This window comes from Epinephelus lanceolatus, chromosome 18 (genome assembly GCF_041903045.1).
Source record: "Epinephelus lanceolatus isolate andai-2023 chromosome 18, ASM4190304v1, whole genome shotgun sequence".
Taxonomy (NCBI): Eukaryota; Metazoa; Chordata; class Actinopteri; order Perciformes; family Serranidae; genus Epinephelus; species Epinephelus lanceolatus.
In genome coordinates, this window is record NC_135751.1 from 12,323,325 (window position 1) to 12,347,357 (window position 24,033).

A 24,033-nucleotide genomic window follows, 5' to 3' on the forward strand; every position below is an offset into this window, starting at 1 on the left:
GCTGGGAAAGAGAGGTGTTTCCATTAGCTGTTGTTTGGCTACATTTGGGTTAGATTTCTGATGCCAAGAAAAACACTTAGAGTAGTGCAAAACAGATTAAACAATAGATGCAATCTTTATTTGAATCATGCTTTTTAAAATGATCTGTGTATTCAGCAGCTGTAGGTAGCAGGCTTTGAGACTAAAATCTCCTTAAAAATTAGCAAAGGATAGTCTGCCATATAACCTGTGCGAATACTACTAACTCTAAAACACACAATTCTCCAGGCATGGTGGCAGAAATACTAACAAACACCAACATTTACAAAACCTACATTTTTCATGCCCCTAAAGACCCATAGTTGATTTCTCCTGATTGGGCTATAGACATTTATTAAGTTTTAATTGTGAAACCTCATTTGTGTGTGTGTGTGTGTGTGTGTGTGTGTGTGTGTGTGTGTGTAAATGAGAGAGAGAGAGAGAGAGAGAGAGAGAGAGAGAGAGAGACTCGAAATTAAAGGCTCTAAAATTCTGTCACTCAAGTTTAAAAAAATTACATAGTGTGACCGGATGTTGACATTTCCACAATAAAAGCCAAAAATATGTGCACATGCCCTGCGGTTTTTGTACAACTTTATACATAAAAAGTGTGTGCAACAAAGTCATTGTTGACATTTTTTGTGCAAATAGTGAAGTGTGGTTGTTTTTGTTTGCAAATTGAGTTTGATATTTTCAACAGGCTCATTATTTAATGGCAGGATTATTATTCTTTTTTCCATATGTGCATAAGTGAAAGGTGTATATAGTTCAAATAGTATTGAGTGTATAGTTGTGTCAAAATTTAGTACTTTATATTCAATATTTTCCTTATACTGATATATATCTTTTTGTATTTTATATTTATTCTGTAAGTATTCTTTTGCCATTCAAGTTGCTTTTTATCTGTGCTATTTGAGCAGCTGTAACATGTGAATTTTCCTGGTGTGGGATAAATAAAGTTTTATCTTATCGTATCTTATCTTATCTTATCTCTTAAATCTAAAATCAACCAATCTTTTGTTTATAACTGAGAGGTCACTTTTTTTCCAAAACATAATTGCATTAATATTTTCTACAAACTATTTTTAAAAGCATTCATTTTTAATTGTGTAGGCTACCATACATATTTTATTTAAGCCAGTGTTTTTTTTTTTTTAATGTATTAATTGTTTCATTCCATATGATTTCAGCTGGTAGCCAGATCCTTGTATTGGCTTACTTTATATGATTTGCATGAAGGAGCTGCATCTATTAAACACAGTCATTGACAGACAAATACTCTGCAACTATTTTGATGACTGATTTTTTTGTTCAGTCATCTAAAACATAGTTTTAGCTTCTCAAATGTGACAGTTTACCGGGGTTAAGCAAGGAAACTATAAAAGTTTAATTAAGGTTTGGGGTTGGGGGCATTTCTGGAAGTAAAAAAAAAAACCCAGTACGGCTGAGTACTTTTATTTTGAAGGTTTTAACCGGATGTTGTATATATACATTGACTGTTTTGACACCGGGAATATTTCAGTGGTTTTTGCTGCACTGACACACACTCACACACACACACTGGTTGGTTTATCGCCCCCCTCAGAAAACACAGACCAGCTTTATTTTTATACACCGAGAAAACCGCTATAATGTCGGATTTCGAGGAATTTGAGAAACAGCTTAGCGAGAATCGCCAGGGTGAGTATTAACGGTCTGTCTGTGCCCCGATTTGGTCCTCCAGCTAGCATAGTGCGCACCGTTAGCTCCCCTGATTATTTTATGAATGAATAACCCGACCTGACAGCAACTTCAGCGTGTAGTTTTCCACAAAATGACTAAGCTAATTTATGTTAGCATAATTAATATGATCCTCGGTGATATCATCCTCATCATGTAGCCACTAACGTTACAACGCTAAACCTTACATACATCACTGAACGCAGTCTGGGTACCGGCGAGAGTGCACAGTGAACTTACCTGCCATCCTCCTGCGCGAGACAGCTACATGCCAAACTGCATGAGAATATGACACCTTTTATAATGTTTTCCTCTTGTGCAAAGAGACACCGGGTAGAAATGACTTAATATAACATGTATCCAATCATTATAGTGTACTTTTCAATTCGGCATCCATTGTTAATTGTTGCAACACAGTATTTATAAAAAATAATACAAAAATCAGTCAGTAACTGATATGTGATATTCCCCTGACAAGAGCAACAAAACAACAAGTATGATAATAAAAATCCTCATCATCAAGATCATAGCTTTGATTTATGTTGCCCGCCTGAAAAACAAAACAAAGTCTCACCATGCTTAATAATCAGAAGAAAAGAGTGTGTAGAGCCGAATTGATTAATTGATAAATTGATCAGTCAGAAAAAAATAATTGATAAAAAGATAGGCATTCCCCTAGTGCCATGATCTTAAATGTGAGAATACCCTACTTTCCCTTGTTTCATGTGATAAAAACTGTAAAGCATCTATTAAGAAGCTTTTTGGGCTGTTGGACAGATAAAACAATCTGAATTTGAATATTATGATGGGAGTGTTTCACTATTTCCTGACAATTTAAATAAACAATTAATCTGTCAGACTAACTTACATGGATATAAATACTAATCTCAATTCCAGTGAGGTGGAGAGGTGAAGAAGTACACAATACAAAGCAGAAGGCTCCCAGACACAAAGAAAGAAAGAAAAGGAAACATACTACATTTAAAACTTGACATTTAATCAGTGTAGAGCTTCCGGTGGATAAGATCTACACAGAAATCAAGAGTACCTCTTATCGATTTGTTAAAAAGTCTTAAGTCATGTTCTACCTGATGCTCCCCTTTGCCAAGAAGAACAGCCACATTAAACTGTCAGATTTCGCTGAGAAATATGATGCAGCTGTCTCTCCAGTCCAGAGAGGAGACTGGAGAGAATCAGAGCAGGGTTTTTTTTAATACCATGTGGGATCAGAACAATGTAATAACTTTGTATTGACAGAGTCATTTCAAGGTCGTTGCAGTAATTATAAAAAAGAAACAGATCCATCAATTAAGTTTTGATAGTTTGTTAAATTTATTTATACCAGGGACCATGGGCAAAAATACATTAATCCCAAAAAAGAGAAGAGATGTTTTGTGCCAGATTTGGCTACTAGCTAATTTCCACCTGTGGTCCATGGGCATGTGAAAGTATTGTTTGTAGCATAATCTGAATAGTCTGTAAAGAATATGAATAATACAGTAATACTAAATATTAGGGCCGGATTTTACTTTTATTTTCATCATCAATCAATCTGCCATTTATTTTTTGATTAATAAGCGTTTAATTATTTAATCAAAAAAGAAAATGTCAGAAAAATGTGAAACACACCCATTACTACTTCCTAAAGACTGACAAACAGTCCAAAAGCCCAAACATATTCAGGTCACCATAATTTATAGCCAAGCGGAAGATGAATAGGTCCTTCATTTAAGTATTAGTAGCAATATCACAGTTACAAGTAAAAGTCCTGCATTATTATTAAGCATTATTATTAAGCATTATGTTTGTTATAGGTTTTCTGTTATTATAAAATCAAAGTCACTACTGTATGGCTGTTAAATAAATGAAGTGGTGTAAAAAGTACAATTTTTATACATTGTATAAGTACCAGAAATTACAAAATACTTAAATTAAGGTATTTTACTTGAGTAAATTTACTTAGTTACACTCCACCTCTGCATAAAGCACATGCTAATGAGATGCTGCTCAATGATTTTTTTGGCAGAAATGTAGTAGTTATTTCTTTCTGCTGCACAGAGAGAGAAAGAGAAAGACACAAAAAGAGGAGTCGCAGTGGATCTCCTGGCCGAGGTGACAAGCATCGCAGCTGGAGCAAAGACCGAGGGAGTCGCAGTCGAGAGAAGAGAAGCCGCAGCCGAGACCGCAAGAGCCGGGACCGCAGGAGCTCGTCCCGGGACCACAAGAAGCACAGGTCAGTGGGTGAAAGATGCAGCACTAGCCAACTCATTGCTGCAGGAAATATCTGGCTCTTTAGATGCTAAATGCTCCACTATGTTCAAAAGCTTGTCTCTAGCCGTGTCTGTCTGCTGTTGTTGAGTAGGTAGTGTTCAGAGGGTTGTAGAGCTTTTTTTACAGATTGCACATAAGTTTCACTGTGTAAATATGGTCCTTGAGCTTTTATTTTCGTTTCTCTGCAGCCACTCTCCGAGGCGAACAAGGAAGAAAAGGACCTGCAAATACTGGGATGTGCCTCCTCCTGGCTTTGAACACATCACACCAATGCAATATAAAGCTATGCAAGGTGCTTATCATGTTCTCTCTTTGCTTGTTTAGTCCCGAGTCAGACTTCTTCAGAGCTACACCTACATTAATGTTTTTGAGCTTGTATCCAGGCTCGAACACGGCTGTAGTTCTGCTTCCAAAAAAGGGTAAAATTCACCTTAAAGCTCAAATTCATACTCCCTCTTGGAGTCATAACTCAGTCCCTCTAGAGCCTGCCTGAGAATCATCATGTTTTCAAGTTTTCTTCAGCATCAGAGTAATCCAGTGATATACTATTTGTAATAAGGAAGCACAGTTTGCTGTAGGTTTGTAGCTGAGCTTCCACTTGTTCCTCTCTCTCTTTCAGCGGCAGGGCAGATACCAACAATAGCTCTGCTGGCAACATCCACCACCACTGGAGTGGCTGCAGCTCCAACACAAGTGCCCATAGTTGGCAGTCAGATGACAAGACAAGCCAGACGCCTTTATGTTGGAAATATTCCCTTTGGAGTAACTGAGGTAAAGTCTTATTTGACGTCCTGTTTTTTACATTAACTGTGACATTTACACCAAACACTGATGTGTTCATGTTGTTTCCAGCCATGCTGTTTGTTGTTTTCCTCCTCAGGAGTCTATGGCAGAGTTCTTCAACGCTCAGATGAGACTTGCAGGCCTTTCACAAGCCCCAAGCAACCCTGTGCTCGCTGTGCAGATTAATCAGGATAAAAACTTTGCTTTCTTAGAGGTGTGTAGAAAAACTTTGCTTTCCTAATGTAATGTATATTATTATACTATATATTATATTATTGCTGCTGCCTTCATAAAGTCTGCATTTAAAGTAATACTTTTACATTTTGGAATACATGCTCATTCTATATTTGTCAGATGAGAAGACTGATATCACTCTCATGTTTGTTTAAAGGGGCCCTATTATGCTTTTACATTTTTCCTGTAATATATAAATACAGTGTATTGTAACAATGTCAGATGTTCATTTTAAACATGGAGAAATTTCAAATAATGGGTAAAGTGTATGTAAAAGTAATCCCTGTGAGCAAAAACCTCAGGGTTCAAACCATTCATCTACTTTAGAGACAAGTTGAGGTCAGCTTGTGAAAGATTTCTTTTTCTTACCTTGCTACATGTAGCTACATGCTAACATCAGGGAAACATGTTATCTTGGTTGAAGATATTGGTAATTTCTCCCAAATTTCGCATCATATTCCTGATGGAACATGTCTGGTTGTGAAGACTTTGGCTCAGAATTTTTTATTGGTGTTTTTTCACGGTAGAAACTGCTGCTACACTCCGTTACAGTCATTCCCTGGCTGCAAGCACACTGCTACATGTATGCTAACGTCAGGGAAACATGTTATCTTGGTTAAAGATATTGGTAATTTCTCCCAAATTTCGCATCATATTCCTGATGGAACATGTCTGGTCGTGAAGACTTTGGCTCAGAATTTTTTATTGGTGTTTTTTCACAGTAGAAACTGCCGCTACACTCCGTTACAGTCATTCCCTGGCTGCAAGCACACTGCTACATGTATGCTAACGTCAGGGAAACACGTTATCTTGGTTGACGATATTGGTAATTTCTCCCAAATTTCGCATCATATTCCTGCTGGAACATGTCTGGTTGTGAAGATTTTGGTTTAGAAGCTTTTATTGGTGGTAGAAACTGCTGTTACTCCCATCATTCCCTGGCAAGTACACTGCTACATGTAGCTACATACTAACGTCAGTAGAGCATGTAATCTTGGTTGCTAATGTCATTAATTTCTCCCTGATGTGAGATCACATTCCTGCCGAAATGTGTCTGGTTGTGTTATTGGTGATTTTTTAATGTTAGAAAGTGCTGCCGTTCTCCGTTACAGTCATACCCCATTTGCTATGACAGGTAAATACAGGTGTTCCAGCAGAAAGTGTTTGGAAAACAAAGTTTTTTTTGAACATGTGTGAACATGTTCTTGTAGAAAGCCAAAGTAAAACTGAGAACATGAAAATGAGCATAATGGGTCCCCTATAATCCATATAAAGACTTTACAGGGATTTTATTTTATTTGCTAGTTTATTTCACAGACACGACACACAAACATTATTAAACGTAGGGTTTTTTGTTTGCATCATGTTACTGCTTTTTTTAATTTCCATTAATAAGATTTTACCATTAATAAAGACATTATCCACAGACGTGTGAAATGTTAATCAAATTGGATTTTTAAAAGCCTGTTATCATCACATGATTTGAATATAAAAAGATAAGAATGTAAAAATAACAGATGTGCAGATTTCAAATGTTGTTGTTGGAACAGCTGAAGTCTCACATTGATTTTCCTCTTTAGTTTCGGTCTGTAGACGAGACGACGCAGGCGATGGCCTTCGATGGAATCATTTTTCAGGGTCAGTCACTGAAGATAAGAAGACCTCATGACTATCGGCCTTTACCTGGTATCTCTGAGCAGCCTGCTTTCCATGTCCCAGGTTTGTCACTGAGTAATACGGTATTAAGTTACGGTGTTAAGTAATGACATATTTTATTTCATGATATAAGAAAATGTTTTTCATACTTGTGATTTTGTTCTCTGTAGGCGTCGTCTCCACAGTCGTTCCAGACTCCCCCCACAAACTGTTTATAGGAGGCCTTCCGAACTACCTTAACGATGACCAGGTATTTAACTGAAACAGACTGAACAGGTGCACTCATGTTTCCTCATTTTACTCACACTTGCTGAGGTTTTTTTGTCGCACTTTAAACATGGCACAAAATATGTTTTAAATTTCTTTATGAAATGAAAAATCAAAAACTGTGTTGTGGTAGAGAGAAAACAGAAGTTTTCCTTGAAGAGTCAAAAACAGCTGTTTATTAGAGCCAGAAACAGAACGTGACCCCAACGTGATATATACAAACAAAGACCAAAAATGACAAAGTTAACAATAACACCATACATGGAAAACATGAACAGGGTAATATTAAATTCCGTTTTGTGATTATTTGTGAATATGTATCTGATATTTTCCTTTATCACAATGGACAACTTCTATAGATAATTAGCTTTTATTTTTAATATTTTGCCTAAACTATCTGAAACTTAAGTCATATCATGTCATTAATCATATATGGATATTATAAAAAGGCTTTTTGTGACTATCAAAGTAAACTGCTTATACCTTTCTCATGTTAAGCATACTGATTAAAGAAAGGTAAGCAAAGTCCAGTATGTTCACATAAGAGGCTGTATTTATTTCTGTGTGATATTTAATCTTGAGTGCTGCTACTTGTTCATCTGAGTCTATGTTGTCAAAGAAAAAGTCCACCTTAAGAAAACAGGATGAGTGGCTGTCACACAGCCCATAGTTCAGTAGCTGTATGATTAGCTGAAGAAGTTATTAGTTGACCCGCAGCAAAGTTAAGTGACAGTATCATAATTAAATGTGATTAGTTGTTTTTTGTGTTATTTCATGACTTATGTGATAATAAACTTTAATATTTGAAATCTTAAAGTTTTGGTCGGGCAAAATAAGAAGCGTCTGTGGCAGTAGGACTTTTAATTTCAATAATTATAAATTTTTACAGTTTTCTTGTATTTATAAACGATTTATCAGTTGATTGATAAGAAAATTAGCAGCAGAATAATCGCTGATATGAGCCCTGATCGAGTAATTGTAAAAGTCACTTATCAGACCGAAATTGACAAATATTTTCTGGTTCTAGCTTCTCAAACATGAGAAGTTGTTGCTTTTCACTCTTTTATATCATTATTTATTGCGTATCTTTGGATTCTGGATAAAACAAAGAGTTTGAAGACATCTTGTGATGAGCATTTTTTGAATATTTTGCTTTTTGCATGTTTTTTTTTAATTTAGTTGACCAAGTGATCGACAGACTAAAATCAGAAAATAGTAATTGCTTGCAGCTGGAGCCAGAATAATATATAATAATTATAATATATATATATACATATACAGTACAGGCCAAAAGTTTGGACACACCTTCTCATTCAATGCGTTTTCTTTATTTTCATGACTATTTACATTGTAGATTCTCACTGAAGGCATCAAAACTATGAATGAACACATGTGGAGTTATGTACTTAACAAAAAAAGGTGAAATAACTGAAAACATGTTTTATATTCTAGTTTCTTCAAAATAGCCACCCTTTGCTCTGATTACTGCTTTGCACACTCTTGGCATTCTCTCCATGAGCTTCAAGAGGTAGTCACCTGAAATGGTTTCCACTTCACAGGTGTGCCTTATCAGGGTTAATTAGTGGAATTTCTTGCTTTATCAATGGGGTTGGGACCATCAGTTGTGTTGTGCAGAAGTCAGGTTAATACACAGCCGACAGCCCTATTGGACAACTGTTAAAATTCATATTATGGCAAGAACCAATCAGCTAACTAAAGAAAAACCAGTGGCCATCATTACTTTAAGAAATGAAGGTCAGTCAGTCCGGAAAATTGCAAAAACTTTAAATGTGTCCCCGAGTGGAGTCGCAAAAACCATCAAGCGCTACAACGAAACTGGCACACATGAGGACTGACCCAGGAAAGGAAGACCAAGAGTCACCTCTGCTTCTGAAGATAAGTTCATCCGAGTCACCAGCCTCAGAAATGGCAAGTTAACAGCAGCTCAGATCAGAGACCAGATGAATGCCACACAGAGTTCTAGCAGCAGACCCATCTCTAGAACAACTGTTAAGAGGAGACTGCGCGAATCAGGCCTTCATGGTCAAATAGCTGCTAGGAAACCACTGCTAAGGAGAGGCAACAAGCAGAAGAGATTTGTTTGGGCCAAGAAACACAAGGAATGGACATTAGACCAGTGGAAATCTGTGCTTTGGTCTGATGAGTCCAAATTTGAGATCTTTGGTTCCAACCGCTGTGTCTTTGTGAGACGCAGAAAAGGTGAACGGATGGATTCCACATGCCTGGTTCCCACTGTGAAGCATGGAGGAGGAGGTGTGATGGTGTGGGGGTGTTTTGCTGGTGACACTGTTGGGGATTTATTCAAAATTGAAGGCACACTGAACCAGCATGGCTACCACAGCATCCTGCAGCGACATGCCATCCGGTTTGCGTTTAGTTGGACGATCATTTATTTTTCAACAGGACAATGACCCCAAACACACCTCCAGGCTGTGTAAGGGCTATTTGACCAAGAAGGAGAGTGATGGAGTGCTGCGGCAGATGACCTGGCCTCCACAGTCACCGGACCTGAACCCAATCGAGATGGTTTGGGGTGAGCTGGACCGCAGAGTGAAGGCAAAGGGGCCAACAAGTGCTAAACACCTCTGGGAACTCCTTCAAGACTGTTGGAAAACCATTTCAGGTGACTACCTCTTGAAGCTCATGGAGAGAATGCCAAGAGTGTGCAAAGCAGTAATCAGAGCAAAGGGTGGCTATTTTGAAGAAACTAGAATATAAAACATGTTTTCAGTTATTTCACCTTTTTTTGTTAAGTACATAACTCCACATGTGTTCATTCATAGTTTTGATGCCTTCAGTGAGAATCTACAATGTAAATAGTCATGAAAATAAAGAAAACACATTGAATGAGAAGGTGTGTCCAAACTTTTGGCCTGTACTGTATATATATATATTCGATATATCAGCCAATATTCGCTCATTGCAGATGTATTGATGTTGGTGTACACATAAAGTGATAGAAGCAGTTGCTCAGGGCCCCCCTAATTTTTTTTTAATGAACGTGAAACAATAACAACAAAAAATGTAACATCTAAAAATGTCCTAAACACAAGCAGACAACATTTCATAACATTATGCCAAAAAAAAAACCCAAACAAACAAAAAAAAGCAATAAGCTCAGAGATGGGTGAAATAGACAATTTGGGTAAGCTAAGTAAGTAGTTTACTGTAGCCGATGAAAAAAAGCACTCCTAGGACTCTGTTGTATAATATATACATACACAAAATATATACATTTTGCAGCTGTATACATGTACAACATGAAAGAAAGTGTAACAAAATGAATGACCAAGAAAAGAACAAAAGTCAACACTTATTGGGATAAGTATCTCCAGTATCTTCCTTATAATGTTTGCTTAAACCCATATTTACAATATACAAATTGGTCCAGTGCCATGTGAAGTGGCAACACATAACAATGGGGGGCCCCCCCAAACCAAATCCCGCACAGGGCCTTGAGAAATTTAGGGCCGGCCCTGTTCTTATATGTCGGTCGATAAGTAACAAGAAAGATCAGTACAGAAATACCAAACTAGGTCGCTTTTACATAGTTTGTCAACCAGAGAGCATTTACAAGTTGATTTTCAGCTGAAGAATGTCACATTCAGTATGTATCTTTGTCACAATTACCTAAAAAACAAATCTGATCAAGCAGATCTGTATCAAGATTGTTTATGTGGAAAAAAAAGATAATGTAAGATAGAACTTTATTTATCTCGAGGGAAATTGTTGTGCAGCAGTTACAGCACAAAGCAGGAAAACACCCAAAAAATTCACACAAAAAAAGAAAATTAAAAAAAAAGGAAATTAATTGAACATTGGAAAGTAAATAACAGTATAAGTATATAGGTGGACTTTTTCTTTGAGAACATCAAAAGTTACAGTAAATATTTGCTTATAAATAGGCTGCACTCATAACTGAGTCTAATACTTTGAAGGACTAAACAGATTCACAGCTCCATCTTTGCTCTCAGGTGAGCAGATGGTGTAAACTTACACAGTGAATTTAACTCTTACCTGTCCATTCTGTCTCATATACTCTAACTACCTTGCAGAGCACATGTAGCCTGATGTATATTATTCACTGACTTATTTTATTTTTTAATTCTTGCAGTCACTTGCCACTGCGTTGATACTCACAGCTCTTTCATTTTTGTTCCCCCACTTTGTCCCCAGCTAGGGGCCTGTAAGATCGTTAAGTCTGCGCTCATAATTTGTTCAGTAGTACTCATCTACTGCTGCCATGCCAACATGTAACACAAGGCAAGTAAGACATTCTGGTCCTCACACGGATACACTCCCAGCCAGCAGGCTCCCTTACTGGCTACTTTCTGTCTCCCATCATGCTTTTGGAGCGCGTTTAGGACCCGGGGATTTTGGGGATTAAGGCCTGATCATTGTGACTTGGGGATGCTGTTGTTTATGGTGGTGGGTTTTTTTGGGGGGGGGTGCTGTATTCAGCTTTTAATGTAAAGGTAAGAAAACATATTGTCCCACTGGTGTGATGTAATTTGCCTGTAGTTGGCAAAATACAGTAATAATCAGTCTGTTAAATCTAAATAAGATCATTTATTTTTTATTTTACCCTGCACCATTTACAGCTCAGCTTGCCGTAAAAATACTTCCAACTTTGAATATGAGAATTTTTCTCTTTCAATATAATTTGCATATTTAAAACTCTGTCTCACTGATATTTCAGGAAGTTATTTTTATGTTCCCCAGATGTAGCTCAGTTCCGCATCATCAGCCCTTCACATCCTCCCTAAACCCTCAAAAGACATGAACATTTTTATCCACCGCCGTCTCTTCTTTCTTCTTTTTATAGCAATGCAGAATCTGTAAAATGCACAAATGTACAAACAAGCAAAGCGCATTAACTGCATACATTTTACATCCAGTAATCATGTTATAAATAGACTGTGATGTGACTGTGACATTTAGAATTCACTCTGTAGGTTTCTGCATGGTCACTATGAATTATTAGTCTCATATTTTCATCTGATTCTTGTTTGCAGGTAAAGGAGCTCTTGACATCGTTTGGGCCTCTCAAAGCGTTCAATCTTGTGAAGGACAGTGCCACGTCACTGTCGAAAGGTTACGCCTTTTGCGAATACGTAGACATCAGCGCCACTGATCAGGTAATGGTTATGTGCAGTTTATATGCCTCCATCTATACGTACGTCCCATTCACCTCATTGCAGTATCTCAAGAACGCCTCAAGGGGATTTCTTCAAATTTGGCACAAATGTCCATTTGGACTTCAGGATAAACAATTCATTTTATAGGCTCATAAGTCAAAAGTCAAGATCACTGTGACCTTGTCTGTGTCATTCTCCTGAAGGTGATATTTCAAGAAAACCTTGAGGGAAATTTTTTCAAACAAACGTTTACTAGGACTCAGCGATGAACTGATTAGAATTTGGTGGTCTAAGGTCAAAGTTCAAGGTCACGTGACCTCATGAAACATGTTTTTGGCCAGAAACTGAAGAATTCATATGCTAATTATGACAGTATTTTTCATGCTTCTGCACCAGGAATAGCCATGGCCAGAGGAATTATGTTTTGGGGTTTTCTGTTGATCTGTACATCTGTTCCTTGCAACCTTGCGTCTGTCTCATTCTTGTGAACATGATTTTCAAGAAGACCTTAAGGGAATTTACTTAAATTTGGCAAAAATGTCCACTTGGGCTCAGCGATAAACTGATTAGAATTTAGTGGTCAAAGATCAATGTGGCCTAGCATTGGTCTCATTCTCATGAATGCAATATCTCAAGAACACCTTGAGGGAATTTCTTCAAATTTGACACAAACATCCACTTGGACTGAAGAATAAACTAATTCCACTTTGGTTGTCAAAGGTCAAGGTCACTGTGACCTCACAAAACATGTTTTTGGCCATAACTCAAGAATTCAGCCAGTAATTATAACAAAAAATCCCACTAATGTCTAATAAAATAAAATAATTAAAGCTATAGTTGGTAATGTTGGAGAGCTAGCAAGATTTGAAAGCGGCACCTCCTCTAAGCTCCACCCCCTCCTCCCCCTCCCATCAGTGCTCCGTCCAAAACCATGGCTCTACAAGCTTGAACGCGCATCCTGCAGTAGGAGTCAGCAGGGCAGAGGAGAGCTGAGTAAAATAACAAATCCCCCCAAAGCAAACAAATAATTACCTGTCTAACAGAAAGACAGCAACCTCTGCATCACTTTTCAGGCCCTTCAGCTCCCTCAGTTGTCTCCACCGTTCAAAAGCTGCACCGATGTTGGCGTCTGGTTTGTCCTCTCGCTTTATCCAAAGCCTTTTTCGTCACAGCCTTTTCTGCCTCCAACTTTCTTTTCTTAGCCTGTTTAGCGGGGCGAACAGTTACAAGTAATGCTGGAAGTGGTACTTTTGGCTGCATTTTCCCTGCCATTGTTCAGCAAACTCCTGCTAACTCGGTATTTCTGCTGAGGAGTGTGCTGAATATGTCCGGCAACGGTGACACGTGATGAGTGCACGCAGGGAGGAGGGAGGGAGGGACGGAGGGGCTTGGGCAGGACGAGACATGAAGGCATCTGATTGGTTCTTTCCATTCGCACCGAATGGCAGGGATTGGTCAGAGTTTTTACAGGCCTGCAGCTGCCACAGAGGTTGGATTTTTTTCATTCCTTTTTCTGAACACATTATGTATTGACTACTCTCAGGGTGGAAGGCCCATTTCACCCAGTATAACAAAAAGTGTTTCTGAAAAGGATTACCAACTATAGCTTTAAGTGATGACATTTTCTATCCAAAAGGTCAAAGGTCAACTTCACTGTGACATCGTAATGTTCTGCAAAAACACTTTTCTGGCCATTTTTCAATGCCATACCTCATGAACAGAAGGGGAGGCATTTAATGTGATACTGAGTTGGTGGCACTAATCACAAGCGCCCTCCTTTAAACTGTGCTGATTGTATAGATCCTCTGTGCTGTGTGAAGCATCCCTGTTTTTGCATCTTGATGGGTTCGTGGAGGCATACAGTCACTAGGCAGTAATTCTAATTGTGTGTTGAGATTATTAGCTGTGGTGTTTGTTATTAAATGTAAATGGTTGTGTGTTTTCTCCATCAGGCAGTTGCTGGGCTTAATGGGATGCAACTGGGCGACAAAAAGCTGATAGTCCAAAGGGCAAGTGTGGGAGCTAAAAATGCCAATCCTGTGAGTCCTTGTACTGTTCCTTAAAGATCACTGTGGAAAAGTGCAAGTGTGACAGCGTGCCAGCATGCACGACAACGTAGAATAATATCCTGGTATTTCCCTGGTATTTTTTTTTTTAATTTGAATTGTATATTTCTTTCTACTTGTTTTCTCTTGTTGTGTATTTATTTAATATATTCCATATATTCTTTCAAAATGTACGTTTAAAAATCCAACTTCATTTATGGTTAGAAATTTCAGGCATCCTGAAAAGAAACCTGATCTATTCCTAAATGTAATTCAGCCATCATTAATTAGATAATTTGTATCTTTGGTGTTCCTCCTGTTTTATGTCATGTCAACTCTGATTGGACAAAAGGAGCTTAATTTTCTCACAGTGGCAGATGGTGGGAGTGAAAGGTCAGTGGAAAAATGACTTCCAGCATGTTTATCCACTGAAGGAATGCCAAAGATACAGTAACAAGCGGAGGGAGGGGGGGACAGGAAGCAGCTCTACAGGAAATATATTTAGTATAAGACTGAATCTGGTAGTCTGTACCAGAGTCTTATTTAAAAAAAAACTGACTCTAAGCTGATGTGTACAACTCTTCCTCCACACCCAGACCTCCATCATAGAGACCCCGGTGACGCTGCAGGTCCCTGGGCTTCAGAGGCTGCAGAACTCCGGCATGCCCACTGAGGTGCTGTGCCTTCTCAACATGGTGATGCCTGAGGAGCTGGTGGATGACGAAGACTACGAGGAGATCCTTGAAGACATCCGCGAAGAGTGCTGCAAGTACGGCAGCGTCCGCTCCATTGAGATCCCCCGACCAGTCGATGGTGTGGAAGTTCCCGGCTGTGGAAAGGTGAGCCTGGTGTCTGAACATGTTTAGACTCCAAACATAGATTGTTAAACTAAATTAGCTCCACAAAGCCAGCACACAAATTTCTGCTTGTCTCATTCTGGTCTGGCAAACCCTCAAACCCATCACCCACTGGGTTGTTACTGGTCTTTGCTTTTTGACTTTCAAACTGGAAAACATAGTGAAAAATGATAGTGAAGTTCTGATGAATTAGACACCAAAAACAGTTCTTGAATAAAAGTCTGAAATCTATTAGCAACCACAGGTCATGGTGATTTGTGTCTTGGTAAGCCTGAAAATTAATGTTCCATTACCATTTTCAGAGCAATATTTTATAAACTAGTGCTCTCATGACAACTTAGAAGAAGTAGCCCCGTCTTGGACTATCTCATCGACTATGTGGAATACTTCTACAATGACAATAAAGTGTCCAATGTCTTTAACAGAGGTGGGTAAGATAACCAGATGTACATTTGTCAAACCAACCAGCTGGACTTGATCCTTGAAGTCTCTTTTAAAACCTTTTTTTAATTCTCGATACATTTTTCTTTATGAAGCTTAAAATGAAAAGACGTTAAAAACAAAATCCCATACATTCACCAGGCTGGTCAGACTAAAAAAAACTGTTACAACTGTTACAATAAACATATGAGCAAAATAGTCCTGAATCCTAAGCAACTGATTCCGGTTTTAGAGAATTGGTCTTAAATGACATTCTGAGTTGAAAAAAGTTTTAAAAAGTCTCAAATCTGCCTTAAGGTGTAGAACTAGACTAGAAACCCTGAAAAAACAACCACAACCTTAGTGTCAGTGGGTGTTTTCTGCTCTCAGGCCTCAGGGGGCAGTAATGAGCACATTACAGTTTGGCACACTACAGTAAGCCACACTAGAGAATGTACTCACACAAGTGGCACAAAGGTCAGATTTGTGCGTAATTGGAATTGTTTTGTGGCACCATTTTTTGATTTTACAAGAGAAAAGACTGCAAGGTTGAATACTAATTGGTTTGTTTGACAAATGTTCGTCTTGTTTCCCACCTGCAGTAAAAAGCAGCATACAACTGCTTTTCTAAGATTTTCTTTTATCTGTGAATACATCTAAGATCCTCCGCTCATCTTCATACTGTTCAGGACCTGACCGACTGTTTTTTATTCTAGATCTTTGTGGAGTATGTTTCTGCAGCAGACTGTCAGAAAGCCATGCAAGCTCTCACCGGCCGAAAGTTTGCCAACAGAGTGGTGGTCACCAAATACTATGATCCAGACATGTATCACAGACACGAGTTTTGAAAGCACAGACGAGTCCTCCTTTTCTGTTTGCGAGCTTGGCTCCAGTCGGTTTCTTTACTCCTCTGAATGTCGTGAACGCGTCCAAGAAAAGACTTGTTTTATTACATCTTCTACTTAACAAACTGGACTGCAGTGTGTGTTTCTCCACTGAATATCTAACTCCCAGCTTTAGCTTTAACACCCACACAGTGAGCCGATCTCATTATGAATTCAAAAAATACTGTAGTATCCTTTACATTTGTAGTAGAATGAATGTGACATGTATCTTATCTACACTAATACTGCCTGACAATGCCAGAGTAGCTGTCTTATGAAGTATGCACTATATGAGAAAAAAACAGTCTAATGTTTAGATTTCCCTCCTGAGCACAAACATTCATTTCTGTTTTAGATTTGAGAAGCCATCATAGCGTTTATTGTGTGGCTGTGAGAGAAAAAGGTTTTTATTTATTTATTTTTCCAAAGTAATATTTTCCTCTATACATCACATATTAATGTTCCTTAAACATATATGATGCTATTACCTGCACTGCTTACACAGACCAAATGTTTACTTTTGTTTTTATCAGAGCGGCCTCAAAGGTCATTTTGTAAATATGAAACATTAATATCTAAAAGATAAGAAATATATTAAATTGGCCATGCACACTGGAAGCTACTTGAATTAGAAATTGATCTTTAAAAGGGAAATTTGTCTTGGTTGAAACCTTCTTATTAAACACTGACTTTTGTTTGTTAAGCCCCTCCCCCAGGAACGGCCGTTGTCCGATTATAGCTTAGCAACCGTAACTAGGGCTGTAGTAAAAGCAAAACTTTTACAAAACCAAGCCAGATGTAGCTTACTAGCTACGGTAGCTAACTGAGCATTACCTCCAAGGAGCACATTGCAAATGCTAGCCAGTTTGTGGGGTTAAAATTAGCTAGCTAGGTAGTGTTTCTCTGCTGTGTGATGATGACGCAATACAGTTATCCAGTAAAGACCTAATTTATTGGCATATTTCTCGATCCAGTGGCTTATATAAAGTGTACGGTAACGTCATAACATTACAACATGTGGTGTTTTTCACATACGTTGATTTATTTGTGGCAACTACCACAATATCAGCATTTACTGCTACATATTGTTTGGGGTAAAAGCTTATTTTATTGTAGAGTTGCACGCAATGATTCTTCTAGCCCCTTCTAGCCCTGCTTACTTGTCAGACCAATAATGACACAAGTTAAAAGGCATAGCTAGCTAGCATACCCAACAGTCCCTCCGCCTCACTCCCCCCTTGGAGACTCCTTCACCGGGGGAAAGAAGGCCACAGCTTCGGACATGGCACTTGGGTTTGTAATGGCTGAATTCAAGTTGCTCCAGGGCGCTAGCTACCCCACAACTGAATATGCCACATAAAGTTAGCCACAACAGTCAGCTCATCTAATGCTAATTGTGGGTTAGCAAGTTAACGTAATAGCTAACATCACTTGCAGCCGTTTCATTAGAATAAAATGACATAACTGAAATAATGTGACTAAATGTTACATGGACAAAACTCAGAACACATTTCCTTGACAGTGAACAGAATTTCTGCCTGAATCATCATGTCAGATTTTCGTCTGTGGTTGTTTAACAATGAAGCCAACAACTCCTATTATCCCACACTACTTCAGACATCTTCAAAGTCTTTCTTTTGTTGCTGTTTTGATTGAGAGACCCCTAGTGGCAGAAATGACATAATGTTGTTTAATTGACATAGCAACTGTATCAAAAGGGGCGGGGCTTAATGGATGGTCAGTGGCATCTATCTAACCAGCAATATTCAACAATTTGTCTTCAAAATCAGAAAAACAAAATCAAATCAGTCTTCGTGGTCTCATTGAAAAAATAAAGTAGTTATGCACATGTTGAGAAACGCACTTTTAAATTTTGCAGATATCATGTCAAATGACTTTTTAAAAGCTTTATTCTTTGTGTGATCTGTCACAGAAAATGTATTAAATGAAAGCATTAATTTATTATGAAATAACTTTTATCTTCTTGAAAAATGCAGGCCCAAATACCCAAACAAATCTGTCTGACAATGGGATGTGAGAGAATAACCATTTGGACATCACCTGGTTTGCACAGAGGCTGCAGCAAACAGTATGTTCTGTTTCAAACTGTATTTTAGTGTAATAAGTGGAACATATCAACTAATGATAAACAGCCGCTGTATTTTATACATTTTTGGATGGCCAAACATTGAAAAACATTTTCAGTTTGTACAATCCCTGCCACTGCCATTGCCTTGAATAAATGCTTGCATCCACTGTCAGTCTGTGTGTGGGGGAGTCCTTTTTCTGCACTATCCTATCAAAACACAGGGTCAGTTAGAAGTGCTTGTACAGATAATTAACATTTATTTTACAAAGGGTTTTCAGCAGTGTTTGTGTTGTTTCTGGTTAGACTTGTGTAACAGTATTTATAAACGAGAGTTTTCACTGTCCTCCTGTGGTCATAATGAGAAAATGCAACACTATATTTAAACTATGGCTAACACATATTTTTACCATCAGTATAATCATTATAAATATAAGCGTGTATCAAGTATCATGATTTTTCACATAGCGTGATGTTAAAAATAAAAATAGTAACATCAGTGCTGGAAATAATCATGCACTGGCAATAAAAAAAAAAAAGACTGAAAGCTGTTTAACAGTTTTGTTGTGTGGAGATCACATGTGTCAAAGAAGACATAATACAATCCCTTACTTCTGGTTAATACTTTCAAAATAAGTGGATACAAGCAGAAAAGGGATGTCTGTTGCCAACTTCTCCGAAGATGTTATCAAACAAAACCTTATATGCCAGATGTATATTTATTGTAACATTTCTGTAACCATTTTATAAGGTCTTCAGTTCAGAGCAGGAAAAGTATCATATTACAGATATATTTTTTGTTTTGTTATTGCACAGTTTTCCACTTAAATTGAATAAATAATTAACTGATTTGACATAAGATTGCAATCGGTATGAATAAAGCTGAAGGTATTTTACACTGAAATTCTTAGTTGATTTAGTGCGGAATTATACGTTTGTTTGACAGTATATAGCATTTTTTCTTGAGTGGGTACTATAACACACTTGGATGTTTTAACTCAGAGTATCAAGTTCAAACAACAAATGATAATTTGTTTTAAACACTTTGTATATGCTATGGTTTTTGAGTTGAAACAAAGCTTATCTTGAAGTTGCTTTTACTCAAGTTTGTAAGCCAGCAAGTGAACATACATTTCTAAGTTGAAACAACTTGAAATTTATTAGTGATGAGGTGGTGATTTTGTATAGTTTTTTTATTTCCATTTTTATTTTCTATACTTCTAGTTATTCAATTTTATTTTATTTACCTCTCTGTTTATCTGATTTATGAATGATATGATATTGTTATTTGCTCTATATTCTTTTTACATATAACTTATTTTCTATCATATCATGTAATCTTTTAATTTAATTTCATTTTCTTTTATTTATTTATCTATTTTTAATTTCATTCTATTAGTATTTATTTGTTTTTTAAAGAAAGAAAGAAGTCGTTGCTGGTTTTATTTTGTAGGTTTGTGACCGGATGTTGTGTGGTGGTAGCGCGTCACATGACATGCCCATGGCGACAGAGGGTGAGGAGCTCTGTGTTTGACAGATGTTCGTACAGGATCAACCGCTTTATTCAAAGGCGAGTACCGGAGGAGGGACAGCGGACTGTGTTTGGATTACTCACCGGCAGAGGACTGAAAGATGTCGGGAGAAAAAGCGTCGAGTCCCTGTAACAAATTTCAAGCCAACATTTTTAATAAAAGTAAATGTCAAAACTGCTTCAAGTCCCGTGAGCTGCATTTGTTAAACGACCATGACATGGAGAAGGTAAGCTTAAACTACACTTTTTTTCACGTGTTAATGTGAGTGTTTGTTAATTAATTGAAAGAGTAAGTTAAAGTCATTTTATCCTAAATTATTAATAGTGGAATTAAGTTCTGATACCATCCAGAAAACATATTTGTAACTCGTATTGGCCGTAGTTGTCTAAGGTTAACGTTAGTCGTAAACCGTTAAGATGTTAACCGCTAGCTAGTTTTCAATTAACGTCAAACTACACTTTTATTCAGTTTTTTTGACAGTTAGTCAAGTAATTTAGGGGTAAATAAATCATACCCTAACACTATTAATTAAAAGAAATTTCTGTCACCATGTTTTTACATCAAGAAAACACCTTTTTGTCACTTACATCCGACGTAGTTGTCTTCTGCTATTTGTTCTCAGCATCCTAAAATGACCGGATATTAGCTAGCTTTATTTAGTTAATGTTAAATAATTTATTTGTTCACACAGCCTTCCTTTAAGTCCGAAAATATACAAATTTGAAATGTAAAAGTGTTATAATGATAATTGTTATTATTATCATGTTGTTAAAAATGTTAAAATACAAAGTATCTGCCATTGTTTGTACGATGTTAGCTAGTTAAAATGTGCGAAAATTTGTAAAGTTAGGGACTGTACACAAATTATTAGCAGGAGAGTTAGAGGAGGTCATATAACTGTTATTAATTATTTCAGGACGAGCAGAGAAGTGTCTGTTGATTTTATAATACCCCAAATGTATGTGTTTCCCCATCAAACTTAATTTTATTGCGACCAAAAGTTTTTTTGTTTTTTTTTTTGTTTTTTTTTGTTACTGCATCATAGCAGAAGATAAAATAAAGTTAAGCGTTTCATATATGTTAGCCTCTTGTTTTGTTTGTTTGCCATTAATTTAGAAATTGGTAACAAGTTGGAAGGGTGCAGCTTAAGTTTAAACTAAAATAAATTTAAAGTACCTAAGTAAGTGCTTGCTCTGCAGACAAATAGTCCCTGTTAGTAAGTATATTATTTTTAATTTTTAGATAGTTAATACTGATGCATTAATTCATAAGTAGCATTTTACTGTCGAGGCTTGTCAAAGTGAAGCTAGTTTTAAGTTTTAAGTAGACTAAAACATAAAGTTTGTCCCCGTAAAGGAGAGTGTTAAGTAGCATAAAATGGAAATATTCAAATAAACTACAAGTACATCAAAATTTTGCTTAAGTACAGTATATTCTTACTCTACATCACTAATCCCAAGGCGTAGTGTTATCTGATGTTGACTTGCAAGGGATGTATGGGGATTCATCAACGAATCAGTTCTATTCTGTGTTTGCTTGAGTGATCATGTTGTCCATGAAATGAAAAAATAAAAACAAGTACTCTCCACAATCTTACAATCTTATACTGCCTAAAGATACCTGATATGAAAAGGAATCTCTGACGGTGGAATCAGAAAATGTCAGTCCACATATTGGTAAACCATTTCAGCGGTTAAGACAAGTCTTTTATTTACTTTGAGCTTACAAGAAGTGTCTAAACACTTGGTTTAGTGCTTCTGAAAACATTGTTCCTGCAGGATCTGTCATGTGGAGGTGATGTAAGGAGATGATCATGACAGTTTCCTACATGCCTTACATTGTTAAAATATGTTATTACTCTGCCTGGTTTCACTGTGCCCTGTAATTTTAGCACTGTTGCTCAACCTGCAAATACTACACATGGTATTACTCTGACTCAAGTCAACTGTGCTCACAGAGAAAAAGCTTCTGTGGAGCATCTTTTCACTGTTTTAAAATGTTGTAAAATACGACATACTGTGTGCATATTACTTTGTTAGAAATGCATACAGCCATTGATGTTTAAGTGCAATTAGATAGCGCTTCCAAACCTAAAAACTTTGTGTAGAGCTGAAATGAGTAGTTGATAAATCGATAATTCATCGCATGAAAATTAAATGACAACTATTTTGATAATCCATTAATTGGTAGAGTAATTTCTAAAGCAAAATGGCAACACTTTCTTGTCTATCAGCTTCTCAAATGTGAGAATTTGCCGCTTTTATCTTATAAAATAGTAAAATTAATATGTTTAAGTTTTGGACTTTTGTTTGGACTAAACAAGCAATTTTAAGACCTAACCTTTGGCTCAGGGAAATTGTCATCATGAGAAATTATTTGAGACACGTTCTGACATTTAGCCTAACAGATCAAAAGAAATCAATAATAAAAAATAATCATTAGTTGCAACTCAGATTGTTGATAAAAGATCGGTTTATATGCAGGTATTCAGCTTTTATTTTGGTGTTCCACGTAAAAGGATTTGCCCCCAGCTGAAAAGAAATGCTTTGGTATTTTTTGTATTTACTTTTCAGATTTAAAGATATAGTGCGTAACTTCTGTCGCCTCCCAGCGGATAATGCGTTATTACAACTAATAAGCCGGCGCCACTTCCATGTACACAGAGTAACACTGGCCTGTCGCCACATACCGTGAACACAGAGTAACACTCGCCAGTCGCCACACATCGTGTACACAGAGTAACACTCGCCAGTCGCCACACATCGTGTACACAGAGTAACACTCGCTTCACACCGTGTACACAATGCTACACAACGTGGCGAACACCAGGCTGCTAACATTGCATTACGTTTATAGCACCATTTCCAAGAAAATAATAAAGTACTAGGTCCAGTACATGTAACAGCAACACATACTACTCATAATTATAAACCAAGTCACTTACTTATCCAACAGCAGCAAGGCAACATCCGTGTCTGCCCTCAGCCCAATTTCTTCCTTCAGGGCTCTCCACCGAGGAAAAGCAAGGCCAATACAAATCCTTGTTTGCCTCCTCCATCGGTCACTTTCCTTCTTTGCTAATAGACCTTCAGCCGAACGTCCAGGCTTTTTCTTTGTGTCTCGGCCGCTTCTCCGCCATGTTGCTTTCTCTTTCTACCTGCGCTCTACCTCTTGCTATGACACTCTCTGCTCTTCCTCCCCCTCCCTTCTTGTTGTGAAGAAGCATTTCCTGTGCACCAGCGCGGGAATGTCGCCGGTCGACACGCAAACTAAAAATGATATATATTGAAAAATACCGCGAGATGTTAGAGGAGCCGATCGGCTTAATCAGCATTGTGTCATCTCCTCTAGTAATGGCTTGGGTGAAACGGACATTTATGGACCTGTAGAAGTTACGCACTATAGCTTTAAGGGTCAGAAGTTAAAAGTGTTGATTGATTTACAGGTTTTTCCACTATGATGCTTTCATGTGCAGTCAAACAAATTAGAAAGTGGCTTTGCAAATATAGAGGTTAAGTGCTTTAACACAGAACAGCAAAGCCTCAAGCGTTGGATGTTGGAGAAACAAAACACTGTAAATACTAGCTTTCATTATCAAGTCCTTGTGTATATTTTAATACAGTATATATCAGAAAGGATCCTGTAAGGCAGCAACTAACGATTATTTTCATCACTGTTAATTCTGAAGGTCTACTAAATGTCATGAAATGGGTCTTGAGACTGATCCCTTAGATTTCTTTTTCGTTTGTCTCTAAGAATTGTAATGAAGATGAACACTGAATGGGACATTTTATAGTTGAAAAATGTAAACTTGTTAATGCTGCCACTGTTTCTGAATGATCTCAAAACTACTTTGGCATTTCTGTACTTAAGGTTCTTGTCACTTTCCGGGCGACATGATCACCGACACCAATGTGTCTTCTGTAATCTCAAATCCTCACATTCGAGAAGCAGGAACTAGGGAACACTTTATGTTTTTCCATTAAAAAAATGATTCATTAATTGATTGTATAAACAGTTGCCAATTCAGTCGACTAATTGGTTAATGGACTAAGTGTTTCAACTCTGTGCATTAGTTTAGCGACTTCTCAGAAGCTCAGTG

General features: G+C 37.4%; 2 protein-coding genes across 2 annotated transcripts in view; both read left to right on the forward strand.

Moving 5' to 3' along the window:
* The first annotated feature begins 1,532 nt into the window (after positions 1-1,532).
* Positions 1,533-18,574, forward strand: LOC117269033 (splicing factor U2AF 65 kDa subunit-like). The gene is made up of 11 exons (XM_033645848.1): positions 1,533-1,698; positions 3,796-3,970; positions 4,197-4,300; positions 4,628-4,779; positions 4,889-5,005; positions 6,606-6,744; positions 6,852-6,931; positions 11,985-12,107; positions 14,060-14,146; positions 14,749-14,991; positions 16,146-18,574. The coding sequence occupies exons 1-11, from the start codon at positions 1,650-1,652 to the stop codon at positions 16,275-16,277; spliced, it is 1,401 nt and encodes a 466-aa protein (XP_033501739.1). The 5' UTR covers positions 1,533-1,649; the 3' UTR covers positions 16,278-18,574.
* A 1,316-nt stretch (positions 18,575-19,890) lies between these two features.
* The window catches only part of LOC117268737 (uncharacterized), a 35,949-nt gene continuing 31,806 nt past the window's right edge, over positions 19,891-24,033 (forward strand). The window contains exon 1 of the mRNA XM_033645381.2: positions 19,891-20,157. Coding sequence (XP_033501272.2) covers positions 20,032-20,157 — 126 coding nt within the window. The 5' untranslated portion in view covers positions 19,891-20,031. The remainder of the gene's footprint in view (positions 20,158-24,033) is intronic.